The following is a 26,676-nucleotide window of genomic DNA, read 5'->3' as shown; positions in this document are numbered from 1 at the left end:
TGTTAGAGTACATTGAATGAGGAATTAGTGCACATGGACTTGTAGTTGATAGGTATTTACTATAGTTCCTGAAGCTTGAGTAACTTAATTCTTTGCTCTAGGGTACACTCTATTTGGACTATTCCTTTAGTCGATTAATGTCCGCTAGATATATGAAGACAATGATGTTTTCTGCAAATTTAAAATCCGTGATAACTATTCCTTTACGAAGTTTCATGATTGTGAGATCAAATTTGGTTTGGAGCTGGATTTAGAAAGCCATTCTTATGAATACCAAAATCTTTTGTTGTGTTTAGATACTTGTCTTATAGGCTGTTAATAGAAGCTTGTTTGCTCTTCTTTGATTCTGAACTGAATCTTGGATTTGGAGACCTTAATAGAATAGATATTACGCTTTTAATGATTGCAAAAGGTCTATTGCATGGTTAATTATATTTGACTTTATCCGAAACATTTGTAATACGTTGTTGCTTACAATGTTCATCCTTATAAGACTTGTAGTGTTCCTCTTGGTGCAGGTTGCGATAATGGTTTACGCAAACAATGTTGAAGAAGTTGAAGTTAAGAAAGTGAGGAAACGGGTTCAGACTTGAGTGCCCTCTCTTTAGGCAAGAAAGCTTGATTGGTCCGTTATATATCCGCTTATTCTTTGAAAGTTATGTCCACTTATCGAGAGATTGCGGACTTTTAAGTCTTTGAGAACTGTAGTGTCATTTGTTGGGATGTCAAAGTATTTGAGCATGAGTAACAAACATGTTAACCCTGAAATTTTGTTCCTGAAACATGTTACTACAGTTCCTAAAGCTTCAGTAACTTATCTGTTCACATTTTAGATTTTGATAACATAGATTTTGAAAACTTATTAGTACTTTCAGAGGGTGTTTGGTTATTATTCAGGTGGTCAGGATTGATTACACAAACAAACACTGTTCTTTTGCCTGACCTGATTGATTACACTTTTATTTTTTTGTTTGTGTTTTGTGCAAAATGTTGTGTTGTGTATTATTGCCTCTATGAGTCTATGGATTCATCATAGCACGAAAGTAAATGGCATTGCTTCATTTGAATTTATTGCTTAGCCCACGACAATATCCTGCTTCATTGCGTTTGCTAGAAAAGTGGCCAGACTATAACCCCATAGTTTTCACAAAAGGTCTACCATTATCCAATCAATAACAATTTACACACAAATCTAATGCAGAACGCAATCTAATGCAGAACACAAAACATCTGTTTTTTTTACTCTTGAACGGTGTGGCCACACCGTTTGGGACTAAGGCCAAACGGTGTGGCCACACCATTCAAAAGTCAAAAAAACAGACAAAACCATTTTTAACCAAGTTCAAATCCAAAACGGTCCTAAAACGTTTGGGTAAGGCTAAGCGGTGTGGCCACACCGTTTGGGACTAAGGCCAAACGGTGTGGCCACACCGTTCAAGAGTCAAAAAAAACAGACAAAACCATTTTTAACCAAGTTCAAATCCAAAACGGTCTAACCACACCGTTTGGGACTAAGGCTAAACGGTGTGGCCACACCGTTTTGGGACTAAGGCCAAACGGTGTGGCCACACCGTTCAAGAGTCAAAAAAAATAGACAAAACCATTTTTAACCAAGTTCAAATCCAAAACGGTCTAACCACACCGTTTGGGACTAAGGCCAAACGGTGTGGCCACACCGTTCACGAGTCAAAAAAAACAGACAGAACCATTTTTAACCCAGTTCAAATCCAAAACAGCATGGCAACACCGTTTGGGACTAAGGCCAAACGGTGTGGCCACGCCGTTCAAGAGTAAAAAAAATAGACAAAACCAATTTTAACCCAGTTCAAATCCCAAAAGATATTTGCATCCAAAGAACACGAGACTAATGACATGGAATAAAGATATCCGTGAAAAGTCATTTTTTCCAAATTCAAATCCCAAAAGTCATTTTTAGTAAATTGTAACAAAAGTCATTAATAATAAACTAATTTACAATTCCAACCACATGAACATTAATTACATAGAGTTATTCCTAGTCAACATCTATTATTGGTATTTCGGACCCATCATTAGTGTGCTCATCTTCCAATACTAAATTGGGAATGTTCAATGCCGTAAATTGCGCTTGTCTTGTTTGTAATGCAGTATCCCAACTATCTGCAATTAAGTGTCGAGCTCTATGCCATCTACGCATCGGTTTTGGAACCGGACAATCATCAACAAGTTCAACATGGACAAAATGACATCCCTGTACGTAAGCGGTACCCAACACTTTCTTTACTCTCTCAGGATTTGCTTGGGTTCTCAGTGGCAAGATAAGATGGCAGTACATACTTCCTAAATGTACGAGGACGACATTAAATCTCGAAGCAAATAGATATCCAACAAAGGGCATAGTCATCCACTTATTATAGGGTGCCCAACCACATGCATGAGAAATTGTAGGTTTCACAAAACAAACCTCACTGTGAGTGTACAATGTACAATATAGGGGGAGGTTCTCATTAAGTTCTTGTAGCAACTCATTTCTCATCCACGGCCACTCTTCCTGACTTCTTCCCAGTGCAATGCACATTGCTCTATACCCGCAATTGCCATCACCCACAGGGTCATCCACTTTAACAATATATTTGTGCAGTTCTTCTGGAATATCCAAACCATAATGTTTCGGCCCCCTCAGGATGCCAATGTCTAACTTTTGAGGTGATTTTTGAGAAGAGTTATTCCGTGGTGTGGTTGTTTTAGGTGTTAAAGGTGATTTTTGAGAAAAGTTCTTTTGTGGTGTGGTTTTTTTTTGTGGCAAAGGTGGTTTCGGAGAAGACTTCTCTGCAGGTGGGTTTGGAGTAGCGTATTTTGATGGTGTAGGTGTTTTATGAGAAGGCTTGGAATTTGGTGTACATTCCGATTGTTGCGACGAGACCCACTCTTCATGCTCACGTTGAGAATGTTCAAAACCAGATGAATCTCGCTTTGAAGAGTTCTCATCCTCAGTTGGAAGCTTTCTCTTGCAGCTACCCTTAGGCCGACCTTTGGTTTTCGCCTCCTCATGAGGTGGTTCTATGTAACGCCCGTATTTTTAAAATACGTTTTTATCTATTTATTAATTAATTAAATTTATTTATTTAAAAATCGGTCGGATTGGGTTCGGGATACGTGGGCCTGGTTTTTGGGCCCGAGTCTGTGTTGAGCTTGGGTTTCAGACCCAAGTATATAAACACATTGTTCTAGAGAATAGGGTTCTAAGAAAAATAAAATAATAAAAATGGAGGCAGAGATAAAAATTGGATTGCTAGAGGGTGGAGCGCGACGATTTGGACTAGGAGGATTCGTAGGAGCTGTTAATACCGGTGAGTGGTTATATTTTTAAATTTTCACCGAACCTTGGCTTCGGGCTCAGTATAATTTTGGGTTAAGTGTACTGTCGATTTTTCCGTCATATTAGTTAAACTGTCGACACTCTGTTGAGGATAGGAAATCGAATTTGAACTATCCAAGCTTTATGGCCGGTTAAGGGCAGTTAAAGCCAAGTCTATAGATCGTCATTTTTCTTTGTTTATCTGTTTCTCTGTTTGAACTCATTTGTTTTCTTTACTGTGGCTTGGAATGTGTTGAATTATGTCGGGGGTTATAGGTTTGAGGTTGGTTATTGTGGTTTGGATGAGCTGTTCAAGCTCTGAAGAACCATTAATGGCGGCACCAAGAAATCGCCGATACAAGTTTATATAACTGTTGGTGGTGTGGGTTAGGTAGTGGGATTTCGATTGGTGGTGGCTGGAGGTTGTCGTGGGTCTTTGTCGAAATTTTGTTAGAGGCGTCAATGGCGACGCGCCCGGGCGATCCAAGATAAATTTAATTCTAACCATTTTTGGTTGATGTTGTTGGTTGATGGATAATGGGTTGAAGTGGTTAGTGTAGTGTGGGTATTGATGTTCGAATGGGGGCTGTCGGAGGTTGTATAGGCGTTAATGGCGGCGGGAATGATTTCTAGATCTAGTTTTGGGTGAGGTTTGGATTTAACAATTTGGGGTTTTCGCTTTCATTAATGTTGTTTGTTTTTGTATGAGGATCAAAACCGACTTGATGAAATGGGAGATGGTGGTGGCCGGTCGATTTTGGTGGTGGTGGAGGAGAGAACAGGTGGGAGAAGATGAACAGTAACTGTTGACCGAATTGGGCTTGGGCCTTAGGTGGGTTAGTTGATGGGCCGGTTTATTTTGGTTTCTCTTGGGCCTGAGGTTTTGGGCCGAATTCATTTCTTTTGGTTTTTGTTGTTTGGGCCGAAATGTTTAAGTTTTTGGGCCCGGTTTGTTTTAGTTGTTTGGGCCAACCTTTTATTTGTTTTGTTTGGGCTCTTTTAGTTTAATTTGTTTTGGACCCGACCACATTAGTTATTTTTGGACCGAACCACTTAACTGTTTTGGGCCAGTTCTAATATTGCTTGGGGCCAGTCCATAGGACTTAATATAGATCCCAATTGGGTCAGGTGTAATAAATAAGTTGGTTTTAGACTTTCGGGTTCTAAAGTTTGGGCTCGGCTAGTTGGGTCCGAACCGTTTCCGTAGTCATGAGCCTATGAGCCATGCACATTGACCTTAGCCATGAACCATGGCTATGACTCTAAACTTGTCGAACATGGAAATGCCAGTTTGACTTTGACCATGCCAGTTTGACTTTGACCATGACGTGTAGACTTTGACTTTGACCGTTGACCTTTGACTTTGGAATGTTGACTTTTTCCCGTTTTTCACATATTTAAGAATATGGACAAATATAATAATAAAATATTGTCGAACATCATATAACGTTGTTTGTCATTATCGAATTAAGATTTGACGTGAGTAGTGTCTAAAGCTTATATATATTGGGCTTTGATTGTGGGATTGCTGGATGATGTGGATCGCTTTTAATTGTCTTTGCATTATATGTTGTAAATTGTATGGACAAATCAAATGCTAAAATCTTTGTAGAAGCTTGTATAAATTTGGTGGTCATTATCTAATTAAGAATTAGCGTTGATATTGTGACATTATATATTATGACATTATATATATATATATATCCCAAACATATTGCTTTATATATATATATATATATATATATATATATATATATATATATATATATATATATATATATATATATATATATATATATAAAGCATATGTTTGGGAGAAATAAATGTATAAACACTCCATTATTATATATGTGAGATGCTACTATGAGGTAGTATATGATTGGTGAATATTTGCCTCTGAGTTGTGGCTTAGTGCAATAATATATTGGCACGTGAAAGAATGAAAATGGTTATGAGATATATTCGAGACATTTCTAAATATTGTGGCTTAGTGCAATAATGTATTTGACATGCACGATGATATAGTGAAACGTTTATGAGTCATAAATGTATGACACTGAATAAATTACGAACGAAAATCCTAGAACCCGACTACCACAACTCATGTGATCATGCTGTGTGGGGTATTTGATATGTAAGATGTTGTATATATATGAGATGTTGATTGACCCATGTGTTGGGCAATCGTAGCCGAATAGTGGCTTGATATATAAGATGTTGATATATAAGATGTTGTATATATATGAGATGTTGATTGACCCATGTGTTGGGCAATCGTAGCCGAATAGTGGCTTGATATATAAGATGTTGATATATAAGATGTTGTATATATATGAGATGTTGATTGACCCATGTGTTGGGCAATCGTAGCTGAATAGTGGCTTAATTATTCCGTTCGCAAAATAGAACGAGATGCGCGATATTTTATGCTGAATAGTGGCATTACTTACATAATTGCTTCCGTGTGAGAATTTACGGTGCGGCATCCATTTCGTGGTGGTTAATGACCGAAAGTGATTCATTATGTAAGAGGAGGCATGTGGATGTACATGTTCGTTGGGTAGCGATTGTGGTAGCCAGGAAACTAGGTAAGACATAGATCTGACGTGATTTTAGGGACACACAAAGAAAGCCTGAAATAATCTAATTATGGTAATATGTTTGGTTGGTTATTTGTTTAGTTAGAACCTAAAAAGCCTCGATGGAAGAACTACATGCCTTATTTATGATCGCATTATAGTTTGTTGTGTGGTTAGTGGGAAGTTAAAGGCCTCGATTGGAGGAACTACCTGCCTTAATTATTGTATTTGAGTATGTTATATTAGTCGTTGAAAGTTAAAGGCCTCGGTGGAGGAACTAAGCGCATTATGGATTATGTATATATTTGTATAAGTATATGTTGTTTTAGAGCTACTCACACCAGCATTTTTATAATCTTGACCCGATTTGCATGTTTGCTTATCGGTGTGTTCATTCAATGAACATAGTTGATAAGTTTTGACAGGTTTAGTGTTGAAGAAGGTGGTTCGCTTGTGGTTTGCGTTAAGCGTTGCATCTCGGGATTTGTTTTGTTTTCCTTGAGGTGATATAGAATTTCAGTCTAGACAATGTTTTTGTATTTTCATTTGTAAATTTTATTAAAGAGTTATTGAAAGGAGAGTTGTAACCTAATCTTATTTGTGAATCTTTGTCATGAAGAAGACTTTTGTTTAAGTTAAAAAATTTATTGGTTTTTATTATGCGCATATTTAAACTGTTTATGGGTTTTTAGGAGTTGAGAGTGCGTCACACCTCGGAGATCGAAGAGTCGGGAACAAATAATGTTTTTTCGAATTCTGTCGAAATTCGGGGTGTGACATTCTAGCCATGTACTTTCTGGCACAGCAATCTCCATGAGTTTCCTAACCATAACCCTCTGCTCTTCTTCAGAAGCCATTTCATACCTTTTCATAAAAATATCCATCGAAGGTCTACAATCGGGACCAACACCCACCGACACACTTGGAAAAGCAGATAGAGTTTTCCAAAAGGGATCGATAGCACTCAAAGATATGGAACGTTCTTGCTTTTGAAGTTTAATGATTTCGTGAGCACATGGCAATCCATGACTGGTGCGCAAATAACACCCACAAATGAACTCAGAGTCCTTAGCAGCACGGCTTACACGGGTATCTAGTTCTTCATAAAGCAAGTCCAAACATTTTCTTGAGACCAGGTTTCGAAGTTCATGAAATAAAGGAATCGGTGGTGGTCTTTGGGTTACAATCGGACTCTTCTCAAACGTACCTCTAATCTCGGGCAATTTGGATCTCTAAAATCGGGTGAATCAAGTAAAACATACTTAGAAAATCATAATACGTTTGTGTTTCCTAGAACACGCGTTTCACGAGCATGAGACCTTCGACTCTATTGGTCGTTGTACTCCCAAAGTGAATGTGTTGATCGTCAACAACATACACGAATCGATTCTTGTAAAGGCAACCAAGTCTCTCGCAGATAACTAACAAAATTGTAGTACTTAACCCTATACTCTTTTCCAAAGCAAAGAACTCCCCACGGTTGAAGATATCCTCGGTCCTCGATTTCACTCTGGTGTTCCACGAAACCGGCCTTTATCTACAAGTTACGTGGTGGGAAAAATATCATTGCATTTCTGAAGGGCGACATAGAGATATGCCATCTACAGAGATGCTTTGTGCGCATCGAAACACAATATCAGCGAAACTCATCAAGGCCAAGTCCTGTCGGACCACGATCACGGATGGCTTTTCTTCACCCAAAGAAGCCGTTAAACCGACGCGAAAGCCCACTCATAGTCTATATGTTTTGTGATCGAAGCAACACTCATTGACAGACCGTGAAAGACTTCCGGGTTGAAGTCACCCCACAAACCGTACAAAAAGGCCACCGATACTTATTGGTTTTGTAGGTGGCGTCTATGATGAAAACTTTGGAAAAGTCCGAGCCATTTTAACACCGTCCGGATGGGCCCATAACAATCCCGTTATCTCATCCGTATTCGTATCCTCTCTCTCCTCCTCGAAATAATGGTTTTTGCTAACAACTCACATAATCTCTCGCATTTCGCGGCGATCATTCATATCAATGTCCTCACCTTGTGCCTGGCATTGTAGACTTGACATATGCTAGATAGGTTATCAGGAAACCTATGTCTGATGGACTTCAAAACTTCTTTAGGCTTAACTCCATTTTGAGTCATCTCGACAAGAAACTCGAATTGTGGAACGATCAGTCGAGTAGCAAATGCATGTCCTTCAAGGGTCTTCGCCAATGGATGGTTGTGAACACCATTAAGAACGGCAATTTTCCAACTATCGACAGTGCCGCGTTGGAAAATGCATCTTAACTTAAATGGACATCCACTTTTCTTGGTTCCCGTATTTCTCTTCTTATTAGCCTTCTCTACCTTTTTGTGTGAACGATACACGCCCGAACTCTCGCAAGCTAAATCCAGCCTTGGTACTCGGTTCCCGTTAGCATTCTGCGACTTTCCAATTACCACAACCACATTACATTGTTTTCCCCGAGCAGTTGCCCAACCAATTACGTCATTACGTGTATGAAATACCTAAAGATATGGAAAAAAAAAAACAACAATCAATAAACTAATATAATTTCATTTAGAAAATAAAACAAGTGAAAACAATGCCTACTATGTACCTCTTCCGTAGTAAATATTTCTGTTGTATCAATTGAAAGCGGTTGAACATTATCCACGTCATTCGAGTTTCCAGAGTTCTCGAAACACACCGAAGGATCCTAAATGAATAACAGTTGTTAATTGATGTTTGGCTTAAGTACCAAATGCCACAAACACACCGTTTACCACTGTTTGTGTTTTTCTATGTTCAAATCCCAAAACGGTGTGGCCACACCGTTTCGGATTTGAACTGGGTTAAAAATGGTTTTGTCTATTTTTTTTGACTCGTGAACGGTGTGGCCACACCGTTTGGCCTTAGTCCCCAACGACATGGCCACACCGTTTGGGACTAAGACCAAGCGGTGTGGCCACACCGTTCAAGAGTCAAAAAAACAGACAAACCCATTTTTAACCAAGTTCAAATCCCAAACGGTGTGGCCACACCGTTTGGTACTAAGGCCAAGCGGCGTGGCCACACCGTTCAAGAGTCAAAAAAACAGACCACACCATTTTTAACCCTGTTCAAATCCCAAACGATGTGGCTACACCGTTTGGGACTAAGGCCAAACAGTGTGGCTTTGGGACTAAGGCCAAACGGTGTGGCCACACCGTTTGGCCTTAGTCCCAAAAGGCATGGCCACACCGTTCACGAGTCAAAAAAAACAGACAAAACCATTTTTAACCCAGTTCAAATCCGAAACGGTGTGGCCATGCCGTTTGGGACTAAGGACTAACGGTGTGGCCATGCCGTTTGTGACTAAGGAGAAACGGTGTGGCCACACCGTTTGGTGTGCAATAAAAACGACCTACCCAGGTCGTTTAAGCCTCGAATTTTGTTTTTCAGTCCAGTTTCAGTCCAATCACTGTACACATCAATAATTACCACATGCATAATTACTACATGTATAATTACTACATGCATAATTACTACATACATAATTACTAAATGCATAATTACATTTAATTTATATTTACCTTATTCTTAATATTTTCTTCTTGAATGGGGTCATGATGCATTACATTTTCTTCTTCATCTTCATGTTCTAAAATGGGGTTGGGTTCTTCCATTAGTGTTTAGTGTTATTGTTAGGGTTTAAGGGTTTAAGGGTTTAAGATTTTTGATGGTGAAAAGAGAAGATAATAGAAGTAAGTAAAATTTGAAAAGGTTACAACAAGTCAAATTCACTTTAGTTTGGGAGGTGCCCAACACAAAACAACTTTTGGGACCAATGGCACATTTGTAATAAGTGTTTTAGTTTTTGGGGTCTGCCCAATACAATATGGGGTCCGGCAGTAACAAACACCATAATTTTTTATTAACCAATTAAAATTTTGTTTTGTATGTCGATATATAAGAAAATATCAAAAATATCACTAATTATATCAAAAATATCATTAATATATTAATAAAAATTGGTCAAAATCAACAAAGTCAACGATCTATATCATATATATTATATATATCGATCGATATATATCAAAAAAATCTAGTATATATCAGATACAAAATGTGTCAATATATCAATATCAGGTACTTTAAAATTTGATATATATCATTGATATTTCATAAATATCGATTATATTTTGGTTCTCCGTATATGATGCCCTCACAAGGGTGTTGGTGGGGTAATTTCTCTCGAAAAAGTTATCCAAAAGCTTACCAACAATCCAACAGTTTACTTTTCTTTCTAATGAACTAAATTACAAGATAGGAAAAAAATATTGTTGAAATAGATTAAAGTGGTAGTGTACCCCTAGTTTGGGATTTCAGAATTTTTGGAATTCCAAAATTTAGAAAAACCGAAATTGACAATATTTCGACTTAGGTCATATTTTGATTTTTACTAATTTTTGAATCATCAATATTTCGATTATATGTTATTTTTTTCTGACTTTTTGAAAAACCGAAATATTTAATGGAATTCCGACATTCGGTTCGTTAAACACTGAGTGTACCTCGATGCACACTCAATAATGTGAACCTCATTAAAACGTATATGGATTACTGGTTGTGACACGAGGTATTACTACTACTCTTCACCTTCAAAATAAGAACAACGATAATAATAAGAAACCCCAAAGAATTTTCCATGGAGAACCCACTTTTTTCATTTAAGATTTTACGAAATGTGAGCACGCATAATTTCATACAACACATTTTTAGGGAAATGGGAATTCAAAGTCGAAAAAAATCACTAGTTTATTTTACTATTAGTATCGAAAACATTAGGAAAATTAAATGCCCACATCCACAAGACCACAAGTACGATCCACATTAATGTTTCCATCCCCAGCTAAACCACTAGAGGCCGCCATGTCGCTCAGGGCAGTTGTAAGCAAAACGTAGAAGACGAAACTAACAGTACCACGAACAAGAAGGACAGAACGTTTTCACATGTAAATAACAAGATATTATCGGTGCAGATCAACTGATAAGCACAGGTACCAAACTAAGTGGGAGAGAAGCACAGGACGATCAGAGATGCACATGGGAAAGAAATGAAATAGTCAAGCCGACAGACCTTCCATTCAAGAGGGGCAAGTGAAAAGCTGAATTGCTCCAGTCCTGAAGGATAGCAAATGGGCCGATGCTTGTCTTAACTATTTATAGATCAATGAGCACTGAACAGACTGAAGTGCTGAACGAAGACAAAATTGGTTGCCAGTAACCGTTTTCAGATTAAGTACTAATTGTAAGACAGAATACATGTGCTCCGACAAACGATATCAAAAATCTTACCGAATACTGCTTTGAGTTCACACCACCTATTCATTTTAAGCCAGTGGTGAAAAAACATTCAAATCCGGAAATGAACAAACCTGAGCTTTTGGTGGCAGAGGGTTGGCTAAACAGTCATATTGCTCATCAGAAATACAGGATTGACACTATGTTGGCCAAACATTCATATTACTCATCCGAAATACAGGATTCACAATAAGGCTCTGTTTGGCAGTGTGAATAGAGAGTCCATATTCAGGAATTGGTGACGTGGCAGTCATGTTTATCTTGTATAGGTATTTGGTCTGTCTAAAACGTGGATACTCTAGTAAGCCCCTTGAATTGCGGGAACACAAAAGTGTGGATAAGCAAATCCAAAGGAAAAGTCCAGATTCACTAAAACATGTTTTCTATCCATGAAAGAGAAAAAAATAAAAAAAATAAAAACACATAAAGAATGTTTTCCCTATCTCTTTCTCTTCCTCCCTCTCTCTCTTTCATGGGAATCTTATTAATGGAACTATAAATCTTATGTATTTTTTTTTTCTCTCCACCTTTTTTATTTTCTCACAATAAAACTTTTTTTTTCCTTCAAAAAGTAGTGTTTAAATCTTCACATTATTAATCAAATTGGGATTTTTTTTTTTTGGATGTTTTTTGTATAAATCAATTGGGTGCTTATGTATTCAATATTTAATTAAAGTTTTTTTTCCCTTTTATTTGTTTATTAGTTTTTATTTGTTTTTAAGTTTTTATTTGCAAATTTTGTATATTTTTTTTTTTTTTTTTTTTTTTTAGTTTTTAGTTTTTCTTTTGTATGATATAAAAAATGAGTATATAAGTGTGAATGTCAACCAAACAGTAGCCAAGTAAAACATGTGATAGGATAAGAGGCAGACACACAAGTACTCCATCTCATGACTTGTATCACCTAATCATAGTTAAGTAATACAATATCTCTTGCAGCCAAACAGAGCCTAAGTATATAGAGACAACACGTTCACGGGCCCATGCTCTGATGCTCACATGGAACAGGAAACATGGAACTATGGAAGCATCACAAGCATCTCTATGAAACAAACCCTCGTTTCAGTATTCATTTCGTGTCCTCATCTACGGATCTACCATAATAACTTCTAACAAAAATAGTTACATGGACAGAAGAAAATTCGTTGAACAGGCAAAGGAGCTAAATCAAAAGGTTTGATAGAAACAAAATTAAGGCTGAACTTGATAGTGGACAGATGCTTCTCAGACCGTTGGAAGTTCACCACATTCACTAATCACAACCTTCTTTTTTGGGCGATCACCTCTATCTGTTTCTTGTGATTCAATCAGCTTGACAATGTCCATGCCCTCCAAAACCTGCCCAAACACAACGTGCCTCTCATCCAACCAAGGTGTCTGCAATGACAAATTCACGAGTACATAAGAGTCAAATAATGTGTGCCATATCCAGTGTTCATGATTCTCAACGGAATGTCGGAATTCTGCCAAATATTTCAGTTTTTCAAAAAAATGGAAAAAACAACATATGGTCGAAATATTGATGCTCTGAAATTAGTTGAAATCAAAATATGACATGGGTCAAAATATTGTCAATTTCGGCTTTCCAGATTTTCAGAATTCCAAAAATTCTGAACTATGACCACATCCCTTTGAAAATTGGCATCTGGGAACTTTAAACTGTACAAGTGATCTTCCCCACAGACAAACCCACAATTCCACAATTAAAATATTTGCTACCACGGACAAAAGTACCAATCTGCCAACACAGTGCTGACCCAAAAATTGAGGTATAGTCTAAAGTTGGTGTTTCGATTAAATTATCGCCGTTTTGTCAGTGATATGGGTGAGCTTTCCTAAGGCTGTTGACAGGGTAAACACATATGGCCTAAATTGGTTAAGAATCGAAACATATAACCTAACTACCTAAGTTACATTGACATGGATAGGGTGTGTCTGTAATCCGACACGGGTACGAAGTGTCTGACCTGGCGAAAAATCAAACACTGAGGTATATTGCATACAATATGTGTCCGACACAGACACCGTGGATACACATCCGACACGGATTATTTTTGAAATATGGTGTGCCCATGTTCCATAGCATATAACCGAGATATAGACAATATTGCCGATTCTAGCCTAGGTTGGTAAGGACCAAGGAGCAGGGACTTCATACTGTTCCTTCTGGTTAGGAGACAGACTAACTCGAGGAAATTAATAATCTGGAAGCATCAGTTTATGCCTGAAGTTTCCAATACAGATTAACTCGTTAAGAGAAAAACACCCACCTACGAAAATTGCCATTTCACCAACTGGATATTACATGCTATGCTTTGGGTATGGTTCAATGGTTGAGTGCATAGAATTGGTTCAGCAAAAACGAATCATGAGTATCCCACTATAGCCTATAACAATTTTAATTACGAGTTTCTAGCTATTTCGAGATTCTACTTATTCCAATGGCATGTTTCATCCAAATCTTTATATTTTTCATTGTTCTCTCATCTCCCTTCCGAATTTCCTAGCACTTTCATCTGGTCAACAAAAGTACCTTGTCACGTCTCTTTTTCAGCTGGTATGGCTGACGGAGAGTCAGATAGCCACATTCTCATTCATTTTCATTTTTCATGGGAGATCTGGAGTTATTTTGTTTCTCGGTAAGTGAAAGATTTGTTGGTTTTTTGGGCTCTAAGCTTAGATTCTCCAAAGGGGTGTATAAACTACGGATCATTTTACCTTTTGCTATCACGTAGGCTTTGTGGCTTGAAATATATAGGAAACACTTTGATGGTAGTGTGATGTCAATTGCAAAGCTGATAATATTGATCAAAGATCTCATTTTCCTTTGTTCGAAGTCTTGGGGTGAAGTGGAGAGACACCCTTTGTGGACTTTATATCCAAATGGGATTTGTTGGTGGTGGTCTTGTTCTAAGTGGCAGCTTTGTCAATGTATTTTTCTTGTTTTCCAGTTTCTCCTTGTATTTTTTGTAGGATATCTTACCCTACATTGTTGATATTATAGCTATATGTAAATATACACACTTTACAGATAAAAAATGAGAAGAAGTTGAGTTCGTGATGGACACTAGACACTCGTCCGATACCATCTCAGATACATCAAAACACATTTCTTAATTTTTAATTGGCTTGGCCACTCCAAGACACTTTTGGGACACTTCTTGGACAAAGTCGAGTGTCATTGAGACTCTTTATTTTTTATAATAATAGGTATATTAACAAAACAAAAAAATAACAAATACATGGACTAGTCTTATGGCTTTCAACTCTTAAAATCTGCAAATGTTCATTCTCGATACGAAGTTGAATGAAGAAATAACAGAGGAAGAGACGTATAGATGAGAACAAAATGGCGTACTAGTATAAGTCATGGAATGGGGAAACTTTTAGGTCTCCTACTTAGCAGATATAGACTTGAAAATTGTTTAGGTCCTTTGTAATAATATACACTTGGGATGTGGTTGAACATTGAAGAAATAGGCCATAGTGGAGGTGTTGCTTTTTTTACATACTTTGTCACCATAAAAGACAAGGATCACAAGTACACAATATATGAAAGTCTTCTGGAAAGGAAACTGCCACTAGGTCCTAAAGAGTTTAATGCAATAAAGATTTGGCATTACCTTGACAGTGCAGATAAAAAATTGGCTTCCATTGGTATTTGGCCCCGCATTTGCCATGCTAAGAGTTCCTGGTCCCACATGAGCCACTGCAAAATCTCAGACTTCAGAACCCAGCAATTGGTATGTATTTTCACTGAGTTTCATGTGATACGGATATAGTTTGCTAATACATAAAGCAAAACAATTTGATACCACATAATCATTATCTACTAATATGATGGGTAGAAATGGCAGAGAGAGCAAATTAGATAGTTTTAGCAACTTATCTATCTAATAAAAAGCAATGGTGTGGGGCCCGCAGGGCCTCCATCCTATGGTTGTCTTTGTATTTCACAAGTTGTGACATGGCAGTTTCAAACTATCATAAGTGGTGTGCTATTTTCTACTTTAGGTACAGTTCTACAATATCATTTTAAAGGGTAAAAACTTTTAGATTCCATTCACTTTCTTCTCTTCTCAAATCTCCAGCCGCCACTCTCGGACCCATGTCAGGTATGCTACTCTCTCCTCTTCTTATCTTCCTCTTCCTTTTTCGTAACAGGGTGAGATTCAGTTAGTTTATCTTTCTCTTCCTAATTCTCGGACGCAGTGCTCTAAAACATATTTGACTTCAAATTTTATCAGCTCTGTTTAACTAGATTATTAAGTTTTCTGGATTATTTTCTCTTTGATATGAAAATCGGACTTGAGAACTTACTTGCTTGGAGTTCTTTATTGGTTAACTTTGTTTTTTGTGCACGTACAAGGATTTGGCTTTGCACATCTATATGACTTGAGGAGTTACAAACTAACACTCACTCAACCTATTTTTGGTGTTCAGAATTGTTGTAGATTATCTTTTCAACTTCCCATTATGTATATGGTAAGTAGTTACCTTATCATATTTGGAACCTGAGTCAAGTCTAGCATAGTGGCTCATTTAGCAATTCTGACTTCAACTCAAATTAAGCTTTTCATGGCTTCCAAGAATTTTTTATGCTTTCTCCTTGTGGTTCTTTATTCATTCAAAGCACTTATTTTTTATTGTATTTTATTAGGGTGTTTTGGATATCACAACAACAGAAGTTGCAGATTATGTAGTTGGAGGTGTCATGGCCTGTGACAGTTCCTGCTTCGATAGTATCATAGAAAAGAAGGTTCTATTAGTTCTCAGTGTAGGTGCTTTGGATATGGTGAACTTCGGAGTATACAATTCCTTCCGAGTTTCACCAAAAAAACATTTATATCCACAATGAGCAGGTGCATAAAGCTTCATTTTTCGTGTTACTCTATTTTCTTTCTCAATTTACTCAATATAGAAAACTCGGCAATACCAGATATGAGTCTGGTCTATTTAATATTTTAATTTGGCGGACAGTTTTGTCTTAATAAGACAACTTTTTGCCCAAAATATTAATATCTTTGGTGTGACCCATTCAGAGTTCAAAACTGAACCCTGAATATGCTGAGGGATATGATGCTCTGAATTCAATTCTTTTATTCTTCTATTGCCTGATTTGTGTCAAAACTGCCTTCTGCTACAATAAGTAATTAGCCTTCCATCATTTATGTTATAAAAAAAACAAAAGTTGATATAAACAGTGATGTACCTTTTACTAGTTCAATTACCAAAGTAAAAAAAATTGAGTAATTTTTCTCCTCAATGAAGAAATTAAGTTCATCTTAACCTCCAGAAAATTTGTTGACATTCCTATTTGTATGTGAAACTAAATTGAATCTCCACAGGTTTCGCTTATGCGTACTACAGCAGATGAAAACAAGAAGTTTGCCGCCTTTATAGCAGAAAAACTAAACAAGTCAACGTCAAAGGTACGTGTGTGCCTTCCACAGAGTGGTATCTCTGCTCTGGATGAATTAGGAAAGCCCTTTTACGATCCTGAGGCTACTTCTACTCTTTTAAATGAATTGGAGAGGCTTGTGGAGACAAACGAAGATCGCCAGGTAAAACTAACTGCTCATCCTAAAGCATTTACTGTGTTTTTTTTTTTTCCTTTTATGTCATGCATGGCTGTTTTATGTGTTTTCAAATTCAATTATCTCCATCATGTCTGTCATTTCCTAAAGATACTTGTGTTTATTATTTTATTAGATCAAGGCGTTCCAGAGTTTGCAAACGCATTGGTAGACTCATTCTTAAAGATAAGCCCCAATATTTCCAAAGATTTTGATCCTCTGACGAAAGAGCATCCACGATCTGATCAAGATCTTTGTGGGGAATGCATTTCTCGAAAGGATTTTTCTGGGGGTGGAACCATTTCTTCAACCCCAGTGAACTTTCCTGAAGCAAGACCAGGTTATCTTCTTTTTCAGTTTGGAAAGTTTTATACTCTCTCCTGGTAAGGATATTGGAAAGATAACCTGATAAAGTTTACTCGTGGTGCACCTTTAAAATCTTTATGTTTATTTTGTGAAACACTGTGATAAATGACTATAACAAGCTACTTTCACGCTTACATATATTCTTCCGTTTGTCCCTACCATCTTTTTGATTGCTTCTAATATTCCTTTTGGTGAAGAGGTGGCTGGCTGTTAGTATGTTTGTAAAAAAAAAATTTGGTCTGTTTGGCTTGTCTATTTCTTTATTATTTTAGCTTCGGTGACAACAACTCTGTCTATTAAATGCATTGCTGGTACCAATCTTGGAAGGTGGTTTGCATCATGTTGGTTGCCTGTTTAAATATTTTTTTAGTCTACCATATAACCTGGTCATGTCATCTTTTTTATTTTTTATTTTTTGTGTTTGTGCTGTGTAAAGAAGAAATTAGTTTCAATACTTGCTAACTATAGTGTTAATTGTCCTAACATAAACACTACAAAGAACTAGGGAAATACTTCAACAATTGAGACATCAAATAAATAAAGGAATGCTGATAATAGGGGCTGGTGCAGGGACGGGCATATCTGCAAAGTTTGAGGAAGCAGGTGGGGTAGATTTGATAGTCATGTACAACTCAAGGCGTTTTCGCATGGCAGGGAGGGGTTCTTAGGCGGGTCTATTGCCTTTTGCAGATGCAAATGCTGTCGTACTTGACATGGCTAATGAAGTATTGCCAGTGAGTTTCACCGGCACCTTATTTTAGCGTAGTGATTTGATACAGATTGCATGCTTTTTCTATTATTAAAAGAAAATCTGAAGATACTTGTAACCAGCCATAAAGGATTGCCTTTAAAATTAAATCCATATTCTACCAAAACCCTTGTAAATGACCTGCCCTTTATTATGGTGACTGTAATATCCTGTTTTTGCTTGGTTGGTGGTTCCACCACCAAAATCTCTAGAAAGAAGATGCAAATTCAGATAAACACCAAAAGTTTCACTGGATATATATACTTCTACTTTGATACAGGTTTTGATTGTAGAACCACCTACAAGTCCTTCCATTATCCCCTGTTTTAGTTGAAATAAATTCACAAAGTTAACAATCACAGCCTTAGGTTCAATTGAAGGACGACCCATTTCCGTGAAATTTTAATTGTGGGTTAGTCAGGTTTTGAATCAAGTATGACCCATTTTTATTGCACTGATCAGTAATTTTTCTAAGTTACATTGACACACCGTATCGGACACGAATACGAATTGTCGGACACGGAAAAATATCAAAATTTGAGGTAAATTATATGCAATACGTGTCCGACACGGACACGTGGATACGTGTCCGACACGGATTTTTTTCAAAATATGGCGTGTCCATATAACCTAGTAATTTTTTGTTTACAAATTCTCTTTCAAATTTATATCTTCTGAAAGGTTTATAAATTTCTAGGTGTCTCCAAAATTCTGGAAACTGATAAAAGATTTCAACAAAGTTTTTATACTTGATACGTTGTGGTACACTAGCCCTCTATCAGAAGCTCGAAGGTGATGCCACAGGTGTGGCCGGTTCATGCGTGCCGGAGGGCACGGGCAAACCCTAGTTAACAAATAAGAAAGCACCAATCAATGGGTTGTACTGGGATTACCAAGTTTAAGCAACCCAATAACTGTATGATTGAAATCAAACTTGAAATTTAGATGGAACATTTCAATATCCGAGATACATGCATAACTGACTACTAAGCCCAAATCACAACATCACTCGAGGATGCCAAAAGTGTTACCAACAAGTAACAAATCAATATCTAGAATTCTCATATTTCGTAATGTGTTGAACAGAGGAAGATCCATATAAGCCAACTTCTAGTTTAGTAAGAAAGTTAAAGATTTGAACTTCCATGACCTGTTATTAGTGCACATAATTGCCATGTGACGCTTCTGTGCTAGTGCACTTAGATGTATGTGTTTGAAAATTAACTTACATTTAAAGTTCTCGTCCTTAAATGTCCGGCCATATATGCTTTTGCCTCCAGTTCCCTGCATTTATTTTAGGTAAATAAGAGATCAGTTTACTTTACCAAATAATAATGCAAGATATAATAAGGTCATATACGGGCTTGTATTTCAGTAACATTTCTGTTTGCATACCCTAGTTCCACATTTTGAAAGAACAACTACTCCTGTTTTACCCTAGATGCATTCTATGAATATACAGAAAGTTGGAACTTTAAAGCAACAAGAAGTAAACGAAAGAACTGTGCCAATTAGTTTCAATCATTACGATAACATCTGAATTCAAGCTGTGTTTATTCATGTGACACCAACGGAAGGCAGGTGATAGCTGAGTAACTTGGACAGATAAAGCTATATTGAACACTGTTGAGTACCACAAAGCCTAAGCTGATGGACATACACACATCAGTATATCTCAAAGGGAGCGCAATACCTCATACCAGAACCAATACATTCATATTTTGAACTATAATGAAGTTAAGTTCCTAAATCAATACACAAGGTCTGCCTCCCAGACAAACTTCTGGTCACTTGAACTATACCAGAACAAACACTTTCATATGTTGACCTATAACTAAGTTAAGTTCCTAAATCAATACACAAGGCCTGCCTACATAACAAACGTTTGGTCACTTGCCAACATCACATTTACTGCACTTCTTTATGAAGACAGACTGTCCAATTGTTGATCCAGAGAATAGATTTACTTCAAACAAAGTTCATTCTAACTATCTGACAAAGGCAAACCACGAAATGAACTCACAATAAGTGAAAATGAAAATATTAAGTTACAGCCCATACTGTTCAGATGTAGAAGCTCAAGAAGAGCAAGATTTGACACATAGGAGAAAAGAAGAGATCTTTAATTGAATTTGTTCGGTGATTTAACTAAAGCAAGTAGGTATAACAATCCTAATATAATTAATAAAATCAATACTTTATCCTTAGAGATAATCCTTTCCAATCTTAATCTCCACCTATTTGATTCTTTATAGAGAGTTTCATCGAATCCCACCAGATGATTAGCATCTCTATCCTCCAATAGTGCACCTCCAATAAAAAGGTTTAAGAGATTATTGGTTCTTCCCCTAGCCTTTGCCATGTTGTGAATGTACTTTGTATTGTTTTTTCCTTTACGATCCAACAAAGCCAACTCTTCTAACTTTATACCAATCCTAGTCTTGACTCTTCCAAACACCTCTTTGTTCCTCTTCTTCTTGAACTTTTCTTTTAAGACTACTCAACTTTTTCCAGAGGACAAAACCGACATTCTCATTGTGATGGAAAGATTCACACCACCCCTTCATCAAACGAATTACACCACATCATCTCAAACTTAAATGGCATGGGACCCCCTTCCATCTTCTCACACTCCAAAAAAAGGGGCAATGATACGGAATTGGTCTTGGAATCGCATGCAATGTCTCTTTAGGGAATAACTCGTCCAACTCTGGTGCCACCAAAATCTATCAAGGCGGCTCACATAACGGTTCAGGACACCTATTGATCAATTAATTTTGCCCCCGAATGTCAACAAGGCAATTTCTATTAATATAAGAAGAAAACTACCTCATGAACCTGATCTCCTCCGAACTACCCCTCCTTTCCCAAACAAATCTCATTGCATTGAATCACCACCAAACAGGACACCACACATACTCATACCAACCCATCACATCATCCAACTCAACCCAAAAGTTCTCCTTCAAACTATTGTGCACCGGACCATAGATATTGGCGCCCCAAAGTTGGCTCTCACCCCATTTACAACGAATTGTCAAAGAAAAAGCTCCCTCAAGAATTTTTCCTACCACCACTTTTTTTTGTCCCAAATGGTAATGATACCTTGACATACCAAAAGATGGCAGAAAGGCAAAGCCCACTTCTCCTCTACCCCAATGTTGCACGGCCTTCCGGCTATCCACACACTCCCATTTTGATTCTTGGATCATAAGAATGTCCACCCCCCTCTTTCTCATTCTTTTCACCCACCTTCTTTTATCCTTACCCCCAACCCGTTTAGGCCATTATTAGTATTCCAAGTTAGAATATTAAGCTTCAGTAAGGTCATTCTTAACCCCAACTTCACCCTCTACCACCTCATCTGAGATTTTGTAATCAACTGAATCCCCACATGCCGATTCCAAAGAAAGACCAAGACAAGAATCCGATCACAACCCACATTCCACTTCAACTCTCCTATCCTCCCCTTGTTTGTCAAGAAGGTTCAAAATTTTAGTTCTATATTCCTGCACCCGTGCTTCCCACCTCAAACCGAAGCTCAAAATGTTTTCTTTCGATTAATAAATCTTGTCTTCCTTTCCACCCTGACTACTGACACCACCCTCCACCAGAGCACTTACTGAGACCCACCAATTCAGCTCGTGTCACTGCTTCTGCATCCTCATTTTCCTGCACACCATTAACTGAATGTTCAGCAAGCTCCCCTACCCTTGAAGTGGGAACCACAGAAGCCACCCCCACAACTCCGCCAACACCATCACTGTTGACACCGTTAGAACCCGGTCTAGTCTACACTACCACCAGTTGCTGAGTGAGACTCTCTAGCACTGCTTTTGAGTACTCGAAGTAGTTTCTGCCTCCTCATGTACATGCGCTTGTATCGTTGTGATTCCCTCAGTTTTTTCGGAACTGTTTTCCCAACTTGGCCCTGTAATAACAGCATGTCCAACTTGTCGATTATGGGAGTATCAACACAGCCCAATTCTTTCCCTATTCATTAACAGGTCCTTCCGATGTCATACTTACAATAGAGAAAAGCTCAGAAAAAACCACTCGTTCCCTTCTCACCCTGTTTCTTCTTGACCCAGATTGGCTTGTATTAGGATTCGAATGAATATGTCTTGGTTCAGTAAGCCCAACCATATCAAGGCCAGTACACACAGGAACAAGATTGTCTCTCCCCACCAATTCATCATTAAAGCCATTTTCAAGTTCGCAGCCCATCACCTGATCTGGCCCATTTCTATCAGTGTAAAGTCCAGTCCCCACTAATGAATCTGTAAATAAGACAAATCCCTTACCTGGTCCACAGCCTGGTTACACTCAAGTTGTACATCGGGGAGATGTGCATAAGTAGCCAGCCCATTACCCATAAGTGTATCACGTGCTGGAGTAACAAATGATGGCGTATGATGAGGTGAATTCAAATTAAAGTTCACAGCACATGACTGGGTCTCCTCCACCACCGAGCCTTCGCTCCTAGAAGTTGACAGCATGCCTCTCTCACAGCCCTTATTACCAGCTTTTACCTTAGAAGCAAGATCTTTTGTTCCAAGATACCAAGATCTTTCGTAATAACCAGAGCTTGGCATACATAGATATACAAGCAAGGATAAACTAATGCTAGCAATAATATAGAATGAAAAAGCAATATTGTAATCCAAGAGTCATGTCCACGACTGATAGCAATGAATCTGTTGCATCAGCATCAGTATCAGCATCAGCACCAGCACCAGCACCAGCACCAGCACCAGCATCCTAGCTTTTTGGTCAACCGAATTTAACCTGTCCATAAAGAACTTGAGCTCCACAAGCCAAACAATATACTGTTCGGCTTACAGAAGGCATTACTGGTGAAAGATTGGCTATAATAAAGCTTACTGCACATCGACTAGTAGAGAGATTAACAACACTCAGCTCCATTTTCTAAACCCGTGCCATCTTATGTACACATTCTTTACTAAACTTTATGAAGTGTACTCAAAGGTCTAGTCCCCCTAGGGGCTAACTGATAAGTTCAGGTGAAGTGTGGCTGATATGAGTCTGACAACTGTCCTTGGACAGTAAAAGGACCACCTTAAGTAGGAACTTATGCAAGAACAAGATTGACAGGAAACTTAAGGAGACTGGACAGGAGCGAATGCAGATTGCAATGATTGAATGGTGAGATTTGTATTTATGATGGAGAAGATTGAATGTACAAATGATGACGACGAGCAGCTTCCCCCACAGATGACATTGAAAGAATTTAATAGGAGCAAGGTTTCTACTATGGTAGATGTGTCGGAGGTTATTAAGCTTGGAAAGGATGCAGATATGGAGATGGACGCAGAAGAGATGCAGCTTGTTGAGGAAGGCATGAAAGCTGCAAGTCTTAACCAGTATGATGAGGAGAAGAGTGAGAGAAAGGCAGAAGCACTGGAAGAGCCAGAACCACCACTGAAAATTGTGAAGAACTAGAAGAGACCGGAAGAAAGGATCCATGCAGAAAGTGACCCGAGAAGATTTGTAGTTTCCCCACTGACTCGGGAGCTGATTCATGCCAAATAGATGGCAGAGTACTTGAGGATTTTTCTAATTGATCCAAGTACAAAGAGCTAAAAGAGAGAGGGATGGCTAAGATAACCCAGTTGCCCATTTCTTTTTTCTTTTCTTTTTGGGGATCAGTAGAAAGTCAATTCATCCATATATTAAGTAACAAAATCACAAGAAGTTGATGTCGTAGCAAGGAGCTACTTGACCTACTAGACATACCATCATTATCTAACTATCAAGCTTTGCAACGAATGCAACATCTATGGTAACCATGGGGTACATTCCATAACAGATGGAAGTTTACTTTGGTTAACTAAGAATAGTTCAATGCTATTACGCAAACCCAAATGCCCACCTGTGAAATCTCGGCATACAATGATATGTCGACACAACAAAGCTGATAGTGCCGGTATGCACATTTTACCTAGAAAACGTAAAATGTAACCAATCGTTCCACTGAGACTGCCACATTTCCACATGACAAAGATCATAAACTAGAAGCCGGCACTGACATGCTTCTAGGCTATAGGATAAACAAATCTTTAGTCTTTCATACACTTTAAACGGACCGGCTTTTATTTAGCCCCTACTCCTTAACATCCTCCCATCTCTAAGTATCTGGTAATAAATGGGTGTGCACATCTCATATTCCCCAATCTCAGGATTTGCCTTGGCTAACCCTCAATCCTCCTAGCTCCTCCACCACTTACAGAAAACACTGGAAGAATCACGCACCAGGACATATCTCGGAATACTTTTGGGGCAGAGCACATCGATGCTGCTAAGAATGAAGCAAGGGCTTTACCAGGGGAATTTTTCCACTCCAACAAGATCTGCTATGGCTTTGATCCACTCTCTCCCTCCATCAGGTGGTCCTACGCTGAACATATCTCCTATAGTCACATGCTTCCAAACGCTGTGCAACATTATGTTCCTCCTTCAGCAAAGCCCACTGTGATGAAAATTAATTCATCAATTAGGGCACCACTTCCTCCAATGCCACTGGACTTATGCAAAAATCTCTTATCGCGAGCCGAGCGCCCCAACCCTCTCCACTTACATCTATGAAAACTCCAAATGTAGCTCTACCACCCTCACCTAGACCCAGTTGACACCTCGTATCCATCCCACCACTTTCTATGAACATGATTCCACAACCTCCTTCCCGTCAAGGAATAGCTGGATAAACTCAGTGCTCTACCAGGAGTTACTTGCTATCAAGATGGATTTACAAGCTTGTATTCTGACTCTTCTGAAGATATCTTTGGTGACAACACATTCTCAGATAGATGTATTTGTTATATAGAAGACTGAAGCACCACCTTGGCAATACTTGGATATGCTAGTAGCAATACAAAAAATTTGCCCTTTTTGCTTAGTAAATTGAGTTTACCTGTGTATACGGACACAAATATCCGTGTCAATGTAACTTGGACATCTTTACTCCTCCCTTAAAACACATAGAAGCCACCATGGTTTCCACATAAAGACTTTCTAATATACTAATAAACGCAACAAATGCAAGAGACCACCTTGACTCTCAACAAAAATGGTTAGTAAAAATAGAGTTGTTAGAATGCACTAAAAGGTTTTTTAGATAAATGAGAGAATCACAAATGAAGGGAAGAGTGACATACATTTCCTTTATCAAAATCTCCTCCTTGTATCATGAAATCTTTAATAACACGATGGAAACTAGAACCCTGGTACCCAAAGCCCTTTTCCCCTGAAATAAGACACAGTGCCATTTTAGACTAAAAATAAATACAAAATATTTTTAAAAAAAGAAAAAAGAAAAAATTGTACCTGTGCATAGAGCTCGAAAGTTTTCTGCAGTTTGAGGTACATCATCAGCAAACAATCCTATCACAATCCTTCCAACAAACTTCCCCGTAGGATTCCCAATGCTTATATCAAAATAAACTTTGTTTGTCACTTTAGATTGCACTTGCACATCCTGTAAAAAGATACCAATTCCACGTGTCAAAAAAAAGTCTCATTCAGTCTAATTATTAAGAAAATGAACAGACTGACCTCCGCAGCAGCAGCGGCTCGGGTGGAGGTAAAGAATCCAGTCCTCCTTTGAGAAGAAGAAGCAGGAACGAACCTCGAGAAGAACGAACCAGAAGAAGATAAAGTCAAAGGGCATTTTTGTAGTTTGGTGGAATTGGGAGAAGATGAGTTTTTTTTAAGCTTCAACTGTGAGATACTACTACTTCTTCGGGAAGTAATAATGTTTGCCTGTAAAAAAAAATTTAAAAAAAAAAATTAAAAAAATATTAAATGTAAGTGAAGTGAGAGTTTTGAGTGGGGGAGCTTACCAGAGGTGTTAGTGAAGTCGCCATTTTGTTTGGAAGAAAACGAAACAGTGGAGTTGTGATAAGAGGACTGGCCTTGTTTTTTAGGGTCACACCAACCGAACCGTAGGGTTACTCACTTACTCTAATAAGAACCGTTGGCACATACAAAGTGTGCACCGAGCACGAGTCCTAAATTAACTCATCTGCGAGCGGACCCTTTTTGTAATAACGCACACGTTTGTTTTCTTTATCCTTTACTGGGTATTAACCGTGCACGTTTGGTTATGAGGTGTTAATTATGTTGTTTGTGGCATTAATCGGTACATCATACTATGTTCATATGTGTGGCATATAGGGCTGTCAACCGCCCAGACCTAAATAGAACACACCTAGGTCCAAGCCCGCCCAAATCATATTTGATATCTCGAGTCCAAGCCCGGCCTAAGTTCTATTGGGCAAGTTCGGATTCGGGCCAGGCCTAAGTCCGTTAGTAATACATGGGAACTGTTATTTTTGTCTAAAATTTAATCAAATTTGTAAGTAGAAGAATCAAACCCACAACTCTTGTTTGGCCGGCACAATACTAACTAATATGGCTTCCAATTTTTTATGTCAATTTCCAATAAATATAATAGATATATTAATAATATTAAATATAAAATATATACCTGGCCCATTATCGGATCAGATAATAGGCCAAGTATGTATTTTAATATATCTATTATATAAAATATAATAGATATGTTAATAATATTAAATATAACTATTATAAATTTCGGGCCGGGCCATTATCGGATCGGACATAGGTATGTCCATACCTGGCCCAATAATCTTATCGGGATAAATTTAAAGTCTAAATTCTTATCTTATCGGTTCGGATTCAATCGGGTTTCAGATTTGTCCC

The 26,676-nt window shown here is 38.0% G+C and overlaps 1 protein-coding gene, 1 long non-coding RNA gene and 1 pseudogene across 3 annotated transcripts; 2 read left to right on the top strand and 1 right to left on the bottom strand.

Moving 5' to 3' along the window:
• Positions 1-10,745: 10,745 nt before the first annotated feature.
• LOC147496621 (uncharacterized) lies at positions 10,746-12,623 on the top strand. The gene is made up of 2 exons (XR_015194833.1): positions 10,746-11,438; positions 12,200-12,623. It is a non-coding gene; the product is annotated as an uncharacterized LOC147496621 (long non-coding RNA).
• Positions 12,288-25,951, bottom strand: PNSL5 (cyclophilin 20-2). Its single transcript, XM_086559573.1, has 7 exons — positions 25,794-25,951; positions 25,507-25,713; positions 25,279-25,429; positions 25,110-25,198; positions 19,164-19,218; positions 14,868-14,953; positions 12,288-12,621 (listed from the first exon to the last, which is right to left on the bottom strand). Exons 1-7 carry the CDS (start codon positions 25,815-25,817, stop codon positions 12,469-12,471), a joined length of 765 nt encoding a protein of 254 aa, XP_086415699.1. The 5' UTR covers positions 25,818-25,951; the 3' UTR covers positions 12,288-12,468.
• Positions 15,353-18,900, top strand: LOC147496620 (toMV resistance protein Tm-1(GCR237)-like; annotated as a pseudogene). The gene is made up of 5 exons (XR_015195650.1): positions 15,353-15,359; positions 15,614-15,729; positions 15,905-16,106; positions 16,593-16,808; positions 17,745-18,900. The product of XR_015195650.1 is annotated as a toMV resistance protein Tm-1(GCR237)-like (transcript).
• Positions 25,952-26,676: the final 725 nt, after the last annotated feature.

This window comes from Coptis chinensis, chromosome 5, assembly GCF_015680905.1.
Source record: "Coptis chinensis isolate HL-2020 chromosome 5, ASM1568090v1, whole genome shotgun sequence".
NCBI classification, from domain to species: domain Eukaryota; kingdom Viridiplantae; phylum Streptophyta; class Magnoliopsida; order Ranunculales; family Ranunculaceae; genus Coptis; species Coptis chinensis.
Note: the sequence above shows the minus strand (reverse complement) of the source record. Positions and strands in the feature narration are given on the sequence as shown.

Bases quoted from the DNA above. Each gene is read 5' to 3' on its own strand.
- PNSL5 (XM_086559573.1), bottom strand. From the start codon at position 25,817: ATGGCGACTTCACTAACACCTCTG. The intron at 19,219-25,109 runs GTATGTCACTCT...AAATAAATGCAG, and splicing joins GAGATTTTGATAAAGGAAAT to GGAACTGGAGGCAAAAGCAT. The intron at 14,954-19,163 runs GTAAGTTAATTT...GAGATTTTGCAG, and splicing joins TAAGGACGAGAACTTTAAAT to TGGCTCATGTGGGACCAGGA.